The 15,819-nt window shown below is 44.3% G+C and overlaps 1 protein-coding gene across 1 annotated transcript in view; it reads right to left on the bottom strand.

The window, feature by feature from the left end:
• Nucleotides 1-15,819, bottom strand: part of DMXL1 (Dmx like 1) — a 230,094-nt gene that overhangs the window by 90,995 nt on the left and 123,280 nt on the right. Inside the window, exons 10-18 of the mRNA XM_069753398.1 lie at nucleotides 14,496-14,708; nucleotides 7,468-7,724; nucleotides 6,722-7,385; nucleotides 6,486-6,607; nucleotides 6,314-6,403; nucleotides 6,128-6,233; nucleotides 4,583-4,702; nucleotides 3,646-3,861; nucleotides 991-2,688 (exon numbers count right to left, since the gene is read on the bottom strand). Coding sequence (XP_069609499.1) covers nucleotides 991-2,688; nucleotides 3,646-3,861; nucleotides 4,583-4,702; nucleotides 6,128-6,233; nucleotides 6,314-6,403; nucleotides 6,486-6,607; nucleotides 6,722-7,385; nucleotides 7,468-7,724; nucleotides 14,496-14,708 — 3,486 coding nt within the window. The remainder of the gene's footprint in view (nucleotides 1-990; nucleotides 2,689-3,645; nucleotides 3,862-4,582; nucleotides 4,703-6,127; nucleotides 6,234-6,313; nucleotides 6,404-6,485; nucleotides 6,608-6,721; nucleotides 7,386-7,467; nucleotides 7,725-14,495; nucleotides 14,709-15,819) is intronic.

Genomic DNA, 15,819 nt, shown 5'->3' with positions numbered 1-15,819 from the left:
AAGTTTTTTTCAAAACCTCTGAGTTACCTGGCACCTCCGGGGTTTGGTCAATATATTTGAGTATTTATGGAACAAGAAGAGTAACTGCAGACTATCTTTACCATCTATCTGCAAAGTATACTTAATATCATATATAACACTGCTGATCATGATACATTAATAAGGTTGCAATTTGTCCCCTCCGCCGCCTCCTTTCTTTGTTGACACCTGATATAACAATTTTTTTTTGGGTATGGCATCAATAGAGACACAAAGGACTGTCGTCGGGAGCGGGGCGCCATTTTGCGCAGGTCAATAGGGTGCCAACCCGTACTGGCATGTAGGGCATTTGTAGAGTAATTTTGCCCCTTCCCATTTCTCATACCTTCTGATATATCCTAAACACGTGCACTTTATTGATATAGTGCAATATCAATGTTTGGGCTGAAAGTCATAAGCAATCCTGTTATTGCATTATTGTTATCCTTTGCCCTACAGACCAGAGATTATATCCCACTCACATATAGTCTTGTTTTTTCCTTTCCCTCTAATCCCAATATAGCAACATAGGGTAAGAGGGGACAGCCAATGACGAGCGTGGGCGCCGATGCGCAGGTTTTAGGGTGCCAACCTCCGCAGCAAAGCAGGAAAAGTATAGCAACCATATAGGATCAGGCACATCCCTGGTTTCTAATTTTAAAGGGTGATGGTGGTTCTTTTTTCATCTGTGGTCCGTGTCACATTTACCTATTAGTACTAATAAAGGTTATATTTTATGCATTATAAAGTACAGAGGACAATGCAGTGATTTCTTCTTCTAAATACTTGTACAGAGATAATTTGTCTAAAACTGTGGCATATTTTAAGGAATAAAAAAAAATAATGCTCAGTCTAATAAATCACTAGCATGGTATCAACCCCCCACACGTCCCCCGAGGAAAAACAAAAACAAGCAGCAACAAGAAACTGATGAGCAGACACGTTAGAAAGGTTAAAGCATATGTGTATTACCTTGACTCCGGTCTCGGCTCTCTCCGATATCTGTACTTGTCGTGGCAATGGTATCTGCCAGGGCCATCAGAGACATCTGCTCGATGCGAGTCAGGCCAGGTAAGCTGGAGTGGAGCAAATGTCTAGAGAGAACGGTAGAATGTTCTGGGCCAAAGTACGTGGGGCTGTACTGAGACAGGTCGATGATTTGCGGCTTAGTGCTTTCTTCTTCGGAATCCAGGTTTGTAAGCTCATCAGCGCTCAGAGTCGGAGCCTGGAAGAGTTCATCGTAGTTTTCACCATTTGCATTGCTATCCGTTTGCTTGTTGGAGTTGTTGTGGTTGCTGGATTTTTCTACTGTGGATGTGAAAGAGGAATCTTCATCAGCAGCCAGAAGTGCATACAATGGTAGGGGAGGCACAGAGTCAATTTCTGTGTAATCTGCAGTCTCTGGCTTATTGAACGTTTTAGGATCTCGAGAAGTGCTTCCACTTGCGCTGATTGAGAGTGATCGGAGCCTGCGCTCCGGGTTGGGTTCATTGTCGTTAATAGAGACCACTTCCCCAGCAATACACTTTACCAGGTGAGATAGGATAGCTTTCGCTCTGCGCACTTTTCCCAGATCCATTAATTCTATTAATTGCAATGGATGGTACTGAGGTAAAATGGGAAATAGAGCATGAGCAGCTTCAAAGAGTCCAGAGTCTTCCATCTCTACAGGGAGATCGTACGCAGTTCTCTTTCCCATAAGTTTTTGTGCTAAGCTAGTCATGGATCTTGTCATGGCTTTCTTTGGTGGATAGAGACCAGATGCAACAGATTGGCTTTGTTTGACCAAATTAGTGATAGATGGAGTGCTTCCGTTATAAGAATCTGTGCTGGACGAATCCTGCTTAGAGAAAGGCTGCCACTGGGAATAAACATGCATTTCACAATCCATCCCCACAACAAGTATGCCATCCCGAACCCAAGACAAGGACACGGGCAAAGGAAGGGAGCCCTCCACAGAAGACACCAAGTCAACGCATCTCAACAGCACAAACCTAGGCTGAGATGTGTTTTTGGCTGTATTCCAGAGCTGCAATGCAAAGTCTTCCTTACTAGCGTGTTCTGGTAGTTTTCTGGCAACCTGGCCGTACATAAGTAGTTTGCAACCAATGCCGATGGTTAGAATGTGTGAGCCATCCTCCCGGGACATCCAGTCTAAATGAACCAAGTGTTTGGTGCTGGGTTTAAGATGCTTGTTTGAAGAGAAAAACACATCTTGCTTATTGTAAGCTACAAGATTATTGTCGATACTGATTCCAGTCTCTAGCATTGTACTTAGCTCATCCAAATGAATAGTCTGTTCCAGGATCCAACAAGAGCCACCCGTGGATTCACATTCAAAGATGCTCACATGCATCAAAAACTCATTAGCGGAGTTGCTGGTTTTATATGGTGTCTGCTTGAATGCTACGGCCAGGCAGTTTGTGTGCGCACAGCTCACCTCTATGGGCCTGCCGGGTACACTCACTGTGCTGACTTGTAAGCCATCCTCATTCAGCAGGGGCCATTCATCCCATGTGTACACAATGCAGTTCTCCACATCAGATGGAGAGAGTGCGAGGTCCGAATCCACCGTGCACCTCCAGAATCTCACTTTACCATCCGAGCAAGAAGTGGCTAAAAGGTAAGGAGCATTGCAAACGGGGTATATTGAAGAAGAACTCAGGTGCCCTACAATGGAATGAAGAAAATAATCATGGTTAATAAATGTCTATGGAGGTAGGTCCTTTATTCTACAGAGCGCCAAGCAGTAAATGTAAATAAGTCCACTGATTTCTAGGGCAAGGAGAACAAGTGTTCTTTTCCCTCTCCAAGGGAAGAACAACGAAGTGATCAACAAGGGGATGATCATCAGCTTGCTTCAGTGTAAAGGTACCTTCACACTGAGCAACTTTAGAACGAGAACGACAGCGATCCGTGACGTTGCAGCGTCCTGGATAGCGATCTCGTTGTGTTTGACACGCAGCAGCGATCAGGATCCCGCTGTGACATCGCTGGTCGTAGCTAGAAGTCCAGAACTTTATTTGGTCGTCAGGTCGGCGTGATTCGTCATGTTTGACAGCAAAAGCAACGATGCCAGCAATGTTTTTACATGGAGCTAACAACCAGCGAGAACGATAAGTACGTCACTGGATCGCTCCTGCATCGTTCTGGTGTTGCCGTGTTTGACGTCCCTATATCGCTGCAGCGTCGCTGAGTGTGACGGTACCGTAAGTCTAGGTACTGCTTCTCATTAGACAAGATTAAACTTAACAGTCCTTATAAACAGCAGCCACAGTGTGCATTACCCACTGGGCACCCAGCGTCTGCACCATCCTAATACTTATTGCCTACCGATCAGCTGTTCTCAGCAGAGGCAGCCGACAGATGTAAACAGGTGCGGAGCTAAACAGCACAGCGCCATAATCTGTGTAGTGGCCACTGCCAAGTACTGCAGATCAGATCCGATTCTAAGCCAGAACTAAAAACAGCTAATCAGAAAGGATGCAGGGTTCTGGATCCCTACTGATTTGATGTGGAAATGGTACGACTGGAAGACAGTAGTATTTGTCCCAACACAGGACTGATCCATGGCACACCCTCAATTGTCCTCTTTTTTAATTAATCAAAAAATAACCATGTTATTACCTGCAGATGGTTTAACACTAATTATTTCCACGCCATCAGGCAAAGGTATTTCTTGGCTATACACAAGCTCGGACGAAAGGGACATTTTGCTGGTACTCTGTAAATTTGCCTTGCAGGTCTGGTATCTTTGAGTAAGTGGAGACTGAACCTTTTCTCCAGAAGCAGAACTATAAGACTCCTCTCTTGGCGGACTATTTTCACAGACAGATTTTTCCTCTGTAAAATAAAATAATGAATAGTAAAGCAATTACACCAACAGGTCAGCAATACCAAAACTTGAGATATGTCTATACTAATCAATTAAGAAATACATATTATAGTTATTTTTGGGAATGCTAAGGTGCCGGAATTAAATGAATGACAAACCATAAGATAAAGGGTCCCAACACAGTAGACTGAAGTCAGTCAAACTTGCAGAGTTCGGCTGAATTTCAGCAGCAAGTCCTTTTGTCCTCCCTGCAGACAAGCAGATGTCAGAGGAGTTGGGCAGTGGCTTTTTCATAGAGCACAGGCAAGCTCGGACGAGGCTACCCTTGAGGAGATCCCTCTTGGCTGACAGCTATCTACTGTATTGTACGTATATTGGAGCTGGGTTGTTTGGCAAATTCTTTACTTACTCAGAATTGGACTTTTTGTTAAATTTTTAATAGCAGGATTTTAAACCATCAAATGCTAATTAAAGTAACATTTTTCACTTAATTGACTAATGGTATCATACTTTATAATGGGGACACGGATTTATTTTCACTCCTCATCCTGCTTGTGATGCACTTTTCTTTACTAATAATCCTTAAAAGTGGTCAATAAAACAACACACCTATTTTGTGAGAAGCATAATGTTACTAGAGGAATGGCTTCTTGTGGATTTATGTAACAGATATTAAGAATGCTCTTTTACGTTTGAGCTAAACAAGTGCAGGACAGAAAAGTAACATACCTAGAGAAACGGGGATAGATTTCAGGTGTAATTTCCACATATGCAACACAGAAAGTTTGTTTGTTGCGCATTCAATCACCACTAAGTAGAATTTTTCAGAAAATCCACTTTGAGAGTTTTCTATGGGAGAAAAAAAAATAAGAAGGAATTAACTGTTAGGGCATCTGCAACAAATAATTAGGCCTAAAATGTCTAAATGTTTTGGCATGCTATGCTAATCATTTCAGGAAAAGAAAGATCTGATTGTAGTAAGCCTGGCGATTATTAACAGAGTTAAAAAACAGGATTAAAATAACCGTCCTCAAAGACAGTCACATGCGCCCGCTTGCCACCAACACGTGAAGTCACATTTCCTGCCATGCTGCTCAGTTTTCTCACATGAACTTGTACAATGAAAGCTTTGTTTTTATCATTCATGCTCATAGGTGACAATGTCTGTGTGTTCGGTGTTGTTTTAGAGGCAACCAATTTACTGGTTCACCCTGCAGTTCGGGAGATCTTTTGGTAGCTTTTACCATCAAGACTTCAGATTTTAACACCTATATTTAATATAGAGGAAAAAAACGCAACGTCTGGAAATAATGACAAATTCTCTAGAATGACATCAGTGTGCCACTAAGGCATGCATTCATAGAGGTATATTTTTTAATACAAACTACAAGTGAACAATTTCACTCCTATCTTTTCACAGGTCAAACACTGCAAACAGTTACTCAATCATACGATATTCTAAATGATACTTGGCTGGTGTATTAGGCCACCAGATTTTTTTATGTAATCTGAGAGCACCATGATGTAGAGGAAGAGAGCCTTATTCCAGGGATGTGTCACTTACTAGGCTGTGTTTTGCTGTTTCAATACAATTAGTGTTTTACCAGCAGGGGCTTATCACTACAGGACAAGTTGTCTCATGCTTCCTAGTCCCGCCACGCCATCAGCACCGATTAGCAGCTCTCTGTCAATATACTAATCAGTGGTGTGGACAGGGTTATACACAGCTCAGCATTCAGAGCTCTGCTAGATCTGCAGCAGAGAAAACTGATTGTATCATACCTGCTGTATCCAGTAAACTAAGTGACACATTGCTGGAATCAGGGTCTCGGTCCCTACCTAATGCTTACATGGCAAAAACATGGCTGACAGTTTCCTTTTAAGGTAGAGCATATTCTTAATCTTTCACAACTTATCGGCAGCATATTAACTACAGCTGCACTTAGGTAACGTTCACACTAGCGTTATGCTAGTTTGCGTCGGGCGACGCAGCGGCGACGCATGCGTCATGCGCCCCTATATTTAACATGGGGGACGCATGCGTTTTTTTTTTTGTTGCGTTGTGCGACGCATGCGTCTTTTTTGCCGCTAGCGTCGGACCAAGAAAAAGCAACAAGTTGCATTTTTCTTGCGGCCAAATTTCGGCAAAAACCGACGCATGCATCGCAAAACGCAGCGTTTTTGCGTGCGTTTTTGCGTGCGTTGCGTCGCCGACGCAGCGGCGCACAACGCTAGTGTGAACGTAGCCTAAGCCAACCTCAAACATCATATTACCAGAATCCGACAGAAGACCACTAATTCCAGAAGACCCAGTTTTCTTTAGATTTCCCAGTATGAAGTCTTCTTGAAAGACGTGCAATAGTTGAGTTTTTCTGCAATGCTAAGCATGACAAAAGTGTTAGCAAAAATGAAATTAGGCATCTGCAGTATATGCAATGATTTACATCTATCTAAGCTTACCAAGCTGGTAATGGCATCAAGTTCGATGATGCAACCTGGTCTAGCGGTGGATTGTTGACTAATGATATTGAAAACCTCCCCGACGTATTTCTGAAATCAGGCATCATAACTGAGATTAATTAGGCCACTTTCATGTTTCACTGAGACAAGCACATCAGACTGCAGCACTTACAGAGATATCGGGGTTGGACAGCTCACACAGTAGCTTCTTAGCATCGATCACCGCTTGGTATAATCTTAAATTCTGGCCATCGCTTGCAACAAAACACGCACTTGGGGAATTGCAGTATGTTCCTGAAATTCAGACATGTGACGTCACTAAGCTGTTGCAGCCTTGGTCATAGCTGTAGTTTATCTGCAGTATCAGCTAGCACCATCTCTTAAAATGTGACACATAAAGGGGCTCACCTAAGCAATGGCTTGGTATAAGAGTTGGCAACCAAGCAACATTTGAGAAAGCAGAAACGTGAAGAGAATTAATACGAGCCAGCTCGGAAACTCCACCAGAAAAAGACAACGGTCCAACAGGATCCACCCTCCAAAGGATGAGCTCACTATACACGGCACTTGGGTCTTGCCAGGTTTTGTCTTCCACGGCATTTTGATTACAATTAGGATCTGCTTGTGCCTCTTGGCCACCATCATCTTCTACGGGGTGCAGAGAGTTGTGGTGAGACGTTGTCAGGAGTAGTGGCAGCACCGAATGGCAGGCTAGGTCATTGAGATGAAAGCGATGACCACAGTATCTAGATTTGTGAGAAATGCTGAGCACGGTTGAAAAGGCAGATTCCTCAGCAAAGCTGACCTGCCACTGATTTAGCGACCCATCAGCATGCTTAGAGATCATCAAGACATTAGGAGTGAAAATGCTCAATTTCAGACTGCTGGAGGACTTATTTTGGCCAGCGGATATCAGCATTGAAGACGAATGCGCCATACTGGGAGGCTTTTGTTTGCCCTGTTGAATAGCCAAGTCTACGTTTTTCGTACTGGCATACATCACAATGCTTCTGCAAAGAGAATTTGCGTCCCCGGTTGGGAAAGCCACAGGAATTCTACATGAGAAGGACACCTATTAAAAGAAAAAAGGGTCTGTGAATCATAAAGTCTTCTAATAATTAGCATTCTGATGAAAGATAATTAGCAGAGCAAACCTGCACTTGACGAAACATGCCAGGCTGGTATTCATCCAGCCAATCAACATGCCACACCAGCAGAGAGCCATCAACGGGATGAATACTGAATAACATGTCAGGGTTCTTGTTCCATTCGGACAGCAGGACTTCAATCTCGTGGTCAATAACGGATGATGGGAAGGAAACAAAGTTAGAATTTGTCACAGACTTTTCACCATTCGCTTCTTTCTTATCAGTGGCCACATTGGCATCGACTTCCCCAATAGAATCGTTTTCTGAAAGAAAAGAAGTAAAAGAAAAAGAAAATATGGACTAATATTCTGTTTATGGGTCTAACAGAAAAAATAAGAAAAACTGGGTGCAAGTGAAATGCAACTTCGTGAAAGACAAATAAGAACAAAATAACTGCAAAACAATTGAAAAAAAATAGAAAACTACTAAATACAATAGCTGAAGTATCTAAATCTACCCTGTAAAAAAGAGTTTTCTCATCTGGACATTTCATAATCCACTATAAGAACTTTTCCAGGTGCCACAAGTCTCACGGTGAAATATTTAGGGAGAATTCTTATAATTGTAAATGTATTTTCCCCAGAAAATCTGATTGGACACTACAGGTCCATATTGTTCTGGGGTGTAGATTAAGGAGAAATGACACGTCACCCTTAATGACTAGAGCCGATTTTGCTATGTAAAGCTACAACTAGCCAGGCAGGAATAATGGGCGCTATTACTTGCAGTGGAAACCATACAATGCCAGGAGAGTATCATGTACGAGTCCATCTACTATATAATTGTCTAAGGGTCACTTCCGTCTGTCTGTATGTCTGTCTTTCTGTCTGTCTGTCTGTCGTTCTGTCTGTCACGGATATTCATTGGTCGCGGCCTCTGTCTGTCATGGAAATACAAGTCACTGATTGGTAGTGGCAAAACGCCCACGACCATTGCCACGACCAATCAGCGACGGGCACAGTCTGGCGTCAAAATGGCCGCTCTTTCCTCCCCGCAGTCAGTGCCTGCGCCATACTCCCCTCCAGTCAGCCCTCACACAGGGTTAATGCCAGCGTTACCGGAGCGCAGTGTAACGCACTCTGGTAACGGACTCCGATAACGCAGCCATTAACCCCAATGTTACAAATAATACTAATAAATAAAAAAGGTTATAGTCACCCTCCGACTTCGCCTGCTGTCCTCGGCACTGCAAGCGGCAGGTTCCGATGCCAAAGATGCTATGCGAGAAGGATCTGCCTTGACGTCATGGTCATGTGACCGCGACGTCATCACAGGTCCTGCGCTCATACCAACCTGGGACCAGAAACTGCCGCGTGCACCACACACAGGGGCCAGGACTTCAACAGGCCTTCGGAAGGTGAGTATATGTTTATTCTTTATTTTAAGTCTTTTTTAACCATGCATATAGTGCCCACATTGCTATATACTGCGTGGGCTCTGTTACATACTACATCTCTGTGCTATACACTATGTAGCTAGGCAATATACAACATGACTGTCCAATATACTACATGCCTGTGCAATATACTATGTGCCTGTGCAATATACTACGTGGCTATGATATATACTACGTGGCTCTGCTATATACTACGTGGCTGACCAATATACTACATACCTGTGCAATACACTACGTGGCTATGCTATATACTACGCGGCTGTGTTATATACTACGTAGCTCTGCTATATACTACGTACACTTTGTTACATACTACGTAGCTCTGTTATATACTACATAGCTATGTTATATACTACGTCGGTTGTGTTATATACTATGTCACTGTGCAATATAGTACGTAGCCTGTGCTATATACTACCTACATATTCTAGAATACCCAATACGTTAGAATAGTACATAGCCTGTGCTATATACTACCTACATATTCTAGAATACCCGATACGTTAGAATACTACGTAGCCTGTGCTATATACTACCTACATATTCTAGAATACCCGATATGTTAGAATCGGGCCACCATCTAGTCTATATATATAATTGTCTAAGGGTTTTTCCGTCTGTCTGTCTGTCTGTCCTGGAAATCCCGGCTCTCTGATTGGTCGAGGCCGCCAGGCCTCGACCAATCAGAGACCGGCACAGCATCAACGTAGAAATCCCGCGACCACAAGATCAAAAAAGGTTTGTTTCCACCTCTATTGGGGAATGGTACACTATGAGGGAGAGTCTCCAACGACAATGGAAAATTTTACAAACTGAACTTACTTTATCCACATTCCTGCCAATATATCCTCTCGTGACCTCTAGAAGGAGCCAAAATTTAGGTGTCATACTGGTTCATATAATGCCACCTGTAGTTCCCCCAAAATCTATATCGGGTTAACACCTCGCCAGCTCCAGACACGCACTAGGGACACGTGGGTGACATACTGGCCACAGAAACCATTACTGATCTGTCCCTGCTGAAAACCAAACCACGGCACTACAAATGACTCCATCACTGTGAACCCTATTCAATGCGGAATTAGAGGAGGAGACAGAAAACACCTTCTGGCTCAGAGAGACCAGGTGGATCACGGCCTTGGGGGCAATGTCCCCTCATGGTCTCAGTGAATCTCAGGGATTTGCCCAATTCCTCTCATTTTCAAGCTTGTCTCTGTCGCCTTCTGACTCATCCAGCTGTTACAGTCCACATCTCCCCTATTGTGCCCCACGACGTGGACGTGTATTTCATCATTGCCAGATGTGTATGTTACCTTTGGAGGAATTCTGACTAAACCCCCAGAGGCCTCATCTACATTGTCTGTATACCTCGTTATATTATATTGAAATTCTAATGCTAATGTTTTGATCATATAATATACATTTGTCCCGCACATGGGCACTTTTCATCTTCATTTTGCTCACATACACTCTTTATCCGTGATGTATGCACGCTCTCCAGGTTTCCTCCTCTGGGCATCCCCCTATCACACCAGGCGCTGGCCGTCCCACGTAATCGCATCAGCTGTGAGCGACAATGCGCACGAGCAGCCATGTCATAATGAATGACTCCCGCTGGACATATATGGAGGGGCACACATGACCTGTTAAGCCCCACCCCTGAAGAAGCAACCCACAAGCGAAACGTGCGTTGGGGACAGCGGATTCGCCGCACTTTGTTACTAGCCACGGGTACCTAAATCTATAATTTCATGCTACTCATACTACCGTCACCTGGCGTACTTACCTGGCTAACGGGACACATGTATGAATCCTTAGGCAGATATTCCCCTGCCAAGCATTGAACGTTGTATATGTTACCTAGCTAGATAGGTGTGGAGCCCTGTTACACTGCGGCCCCAGTGCTGGGATTTATTTGGAGATTCCTTTCTCTTTGGAAAAATATTTCATTATTACAAATCTAATATATAAAGCTGAATGTGTGTGTATGTCCGGGATTGGCATCTGCACCGTCGCAGCTACAGCCACAAAATTTTGCACAGTCACAAGTCTGGACCCCGAGAGCATCATAGGCTATGTTGTGAGGCGAAATTTTAACCCCACGTGTTCCAATTCACCAAACAATTTTGCCCCTATCTACATAATGGGGAAAAAGTGAAAGGAAAAAGTATTGGAGGCAAATTGACAGCTGCCAGATGTGAACAAGGGGGACTTAAAGAATGAGAGCGATGGCGCCAAAGAGTATATACCGTACAGTTGCTAAGGTGGGGACCCGACATGGGATACTCACCACACATGGGGATATGAACACACACACAAAATGCGCCACACACTACTACGTGCTTGAACACCTATACCACCCTCAGCACACATTTCATCACACATACACCAACCTCGTCACATAAAAGTCGAAACACAAAAGTCGCCACTCAAAACTCACCACGCGCAAAACTCGCCACATGCAAAACTAGGCTTACGCAAAACTCGCCACACGTGCAAAACTCACCTCATGGAAAACTCGCCACACGCAAAACTTGCACACGCGGAAAAATTGCCACAGGCACAAAAGTTGCAACACATGAAAAAGTTGCCTCACACAAAACTTGCACATACTCAAAACGCACCACACATAAAACTCGCCACGTGCAAAACTCGCCATGCGCAAAACTTGCTGCACACAACTTGCTACACTAACCTGTCACATGCAACTCGACACACAAAAAGTTGCTACACGCATGTTGCCACGCAAAACTCATCTCACAAATGTCGCTACATGCATGTAGCCACATGCAACTCAACACACACAACTTGACACATGGAACTCGCCCTAAAACACACACAAGTCTGGTATTATCCTTCAAAAATAAAAATCTGATTAATAAGCAGACAAACTACAAGAGCAACAACTGTACCATATAGGAAATACGGCAGCTGTCAGTCACATGACCTGTCTTTTATGTGTATGTGTGAGCTAATATATACTGCCAGGGGGGAGGGCTTCCTGTTGGCTGGGGATTTATCAGGCTGTCAATTTAGCTTACAAATACTGAGGTAAAACTACTGAGCAAATAACGTGTGAACAAGGTCTAATACAGGAGGAGATGACACACAGTATATACTATATACAGGGGAGATGACACACAGATATATACTACTAGACTGTGGCCCGATTCTAACGCATCGGGTATTCTAGAATATGTATGTCCCCGTAGTATATGGACAATGATGATTCCAGAATTCGCAGCAGATTGTGCCCGTCGCTGATTGGTCGAGGCAACCTTTATGACATCGTCGCCATGGCAACCATTATGACATGCCTGGCGGCCTCGACCAATCAGCAACGGGCACAGCGACGATGATGTCATAAAGGACGTAGAAATACCGCGTCTGATTGGTCGAGGCTGCCAGGCCTCGACCAATCAGCAACGGGCACAGCGACGATGATGTCATAAAGGACGTAGAAATACCGCATCTGATTGGTCGAGGCTGCCAGGCCTCGACCAATCAGCAACGGGCACAGCGACGATGATGTCATAAAGGACGTAGACATCTCACGTTTCTGATTCAGCGACGGGCACAGTATCGACGTAGATGTCATAATGGTTGCCATGGCGACGATGATGTCATAAAGGCTGCCTCGACCAATCAGCGACGGGCACAGTCTGCCGCGAATTCTGGAATCATCATTGTCCATATACTACGGGGACATGCATATTCTAGAAAACCCGATGCGCTAGAATCGGGCCACAATCTAGTATAATATAATTGACAAGTCCCATACATGATGCGCTGTGTCACTGTTAAAGTACATGCATGGAGAGCCTGTGTGTTGGGCTGGAGAGCCTGTGTGTTGGGCTGGAGAGCCTGTGTGTTGGGCTGGAGAGCCTGTGTGTTGGGCTGGAGAGCCTGTGTGTTGGGCTAGAGAGCCTGTGTGTTGGGCTAGAGAGCCTGTGTGTTGGGCTAGAGAGCCTGTGTGTTGGGCTAGAGAGCCTGTGTGTTGGGCTAGAGAGCCTGTGTGTTGGGCTAGAGAGCCTGTGTGTTGGGCTAGAGAGCCTGTGTGTTGGGCTAGAGAGCCTGTGTGTTGGGCTAGAGAGCCTGTGTGTTGGGCTAGAGAGCCTGTGTGTTGGGCTAGAGAGCCTGTGTGTTGGGCTAGAGAGCCTGTGTGTTGGGCTAGAGAGCCTGTGTGTTGGGCTAGAGAGCCTGTGTGTTGGGCTAGAGAGCCTGTGTGTTGGGCTAGAGAGCCTGTGTGTTGGGCTAGAGAGCCTGTGTGTTGGGCTAGAGAGCCTGTGTGTTGGGCTAGAGAGCCTGTGTGTTGGGCTAGAGAGCCTGTGTGTTGGGCTAGAGAGCCTGTGTGTTGGGCTAGAGAGCCTGTGTGTTGGGCTAGAGAGCCTGTGTGTTGGGCTAGAGAGCCTGTGTGTTGGGCTAGAGAGCCTGTGTGTTGGGCTAGAGAGCCTGTGTGTTGGGCTAGAGAGCCTGTGTGTTGGGCTAGAGAGCCTGTGTGTTGGGCTAGAGAGCCTGTGTGTTGGGCTAGAGAGCCTGTGTGTTGGGCTAGAGAGCCTGTGTGTTGGGCTAGAGAGCCTGTGTGTTGGGCTAGAGAGCCTGTGTGTTGGGCTAGAGAGCCTGTGTGTTGGGCTAGAGAGCCTGTGTGTTGGGCTAGAGAGCCTGTGTGTTGGGCTAGAGAGCCTGTGTGTTGGGCTAGAGAGCCTGTGTGTTGGGCTAGAGAGCCTGTGTGTTGGGCTAGAGAGCCTGTGTGTTGGGCTAGAGAGCCTGTGTGTTGGGCTAGAGAGCCTGTGTGTTGGGCTAGAGAGCCTGTGTGTTGGGCTAGAGAGCCTGTGTGTTCGGCTGGGGAGCCTGTGTGTTCGGCTGGAGAGCCTGTGTGTTAAGCTCTCCATGCAGGTCCTGTGACAGCGACACAGCTGCGACATATGCAGCTGCGGCGCCGGACAGCTGACCAGCCGGCACGCTCCATATATCCGGGTTCCCTCTGCAGCCTATTCGGCAAGCGCTAAAGATTGCAGAATAAGCAGAGACCCAATCAAATTTCCTCAACTCTTCTTACCACACAGCATAAAGGAGCAGCACACCACGCCAGATAGAGTGACGGCACACTTAGAATTTAAGACTAGACAATCCCTTTAATCTCCCGTCCAACTGTGGACTTGTGAATCCTCACACTGCCATTGCCAGTGCCAACAGTGGGTGGTCATGTGACACTTCTGGCCACATTCCGACTAGACTGTGCCTGGCCTCACTCAATACACCCATGTAGTTGGAATGTGTTAGAGTATGCATGCCTGTGGTCACATGACCTCCCAATACTAGCAAATCGTCACAGCACACAGTATGTGCAATGTGAGGATTCACAAGTCTGCAGTCACATAAAGAGACTGCAGACTTTAATTTAATTTAAGACTGGACAAACACTTTAAAACAGTGGGTGTGAGGTATCCATGATGTATTCTCTTGCTTCATCTGCGCTAGTTATACGCCTATAGCCTTTTTGTTTAATCTTAACTTATTTCAGGCAGATAATTTGCGAGCTCTGGAACCAATTAGCAGCTTTGGCCTCAAGTGGAATACTCAATGAAAGTCTAAGAAAAATTACTATTAGCTTGACAGATGTCCATAAAAGACAAACCTTCATCTGAGTTTCCTTCAGCCTGGTGCATTTCATCAGCACTGGCCTCTGACGACTGCTGGTCAAAACTTTTCTTTAATTGTTGGAGGAAGACTTCCATCGATAAGGAAAAATGCAACTCCTTGTTATTTAGCCAATGTACAACAAAAGGTCCATTTTTTTCTTCAGTCTCTCCAAGACTCATAGATGATATGGAAGGAAGAAGAGGAATGTCTGAGGGGGTAACCAGAAAACTCAATAAAAAGTAGAATACAGTGTTCTTAAAGCCAATTTAGAAAGAAAGAAAAGCTGAAGAAAAAACAAACAAACAAACAACAATTGGCTCTAAGGTGGAATACTAGGAAAATTACATTATCTTTACTATCAATTTACCAACATATAAAAAGGTGGTGAAAAAAAGGAAATGGTGTGATGCTTCACATGATATTAAAAAAATAAAACAATTAAAATAAAAAAAACAATCACAGCCCATTACAACTCATGCAGAATATGCATCTATTCCCATTTCATGATTAACCCTTTCTCGATGTGTGACTGACGTGTGTCACATGCTGGGTATATGGGTACGAATCCAGCTATGTTGAAGCAGAAATATATAAAAAGTTGTGGCTTTTGAAATAAGGGGAGGAAAAGCAAAAGCACCCAATCATGAAGGGGTTAAAGCAAAACTTTGTGCACCAATTAATATCTGCTTGATTAGTTAGAAAAAATATGATTAACTCATAAAAAAAAATAACTCCCATGGACTCATGATTGAGTCCCATCAAATTATATGCTGTTACTGATTATTGAATCTAGTTTGGCAAAATCCTAATAAAGGTCAATTCACAAAGCAACACCCCATAATGCCATTTAGCAGAGGTCCGTCCCCCATGATTATATGCGGACCACTCAGGACAGTCTACACAACATAAAAATTATGTAAGTGCCCTTTATAAAATGGAGCCAGCAAGCCATAAATGTACTTGGAGACAAGCTTATAGAAAACGGTAGAAAGAAACTGGCTGAAACTTTCTTACAACAAGTTACTTTGCTGAGCCTTGTGGTCCAATATAAAAAAATGGTCTACATTTGGTGAGGCTATACTTCAACTCTGCAAGACGATTTGTGATTTTTTTCACCTGCCAGATCAGACCTGTAGCATAAATGTGATTATTGTGAAGAGGAGTAAGGCCATGTGCGCTCGCTGAGTATTTGTTTGCAGGAAAGATATATATCTTGGTACCGTGTTAGCCAGTAGATAGAATAATATTTGGAATTGAGAGTCCTCAGTGGTGAATACCTTTTAATGGCTAACTGAAAAGATGGTAACAAATGGCAAGCT

Source organism: Ranitomeya imitator, chromosome 1 (genome assembly GCF_032444005.1).
Source record: "Ranitomeya imitator isolate aRanImi1 chromosome 1, aRanImi1.pri, whole genome shotgun sequence".
NCBI classification, from domain to species: Eukaryota; Metazoa; Chordata; class Amphibia; order Anura; family Dendrobatidae; genus Ranitomeya; species Ranitomeya imitator.
This window is presented reverse-complemented; position numbering and strand designations above follow the sequence as displayed.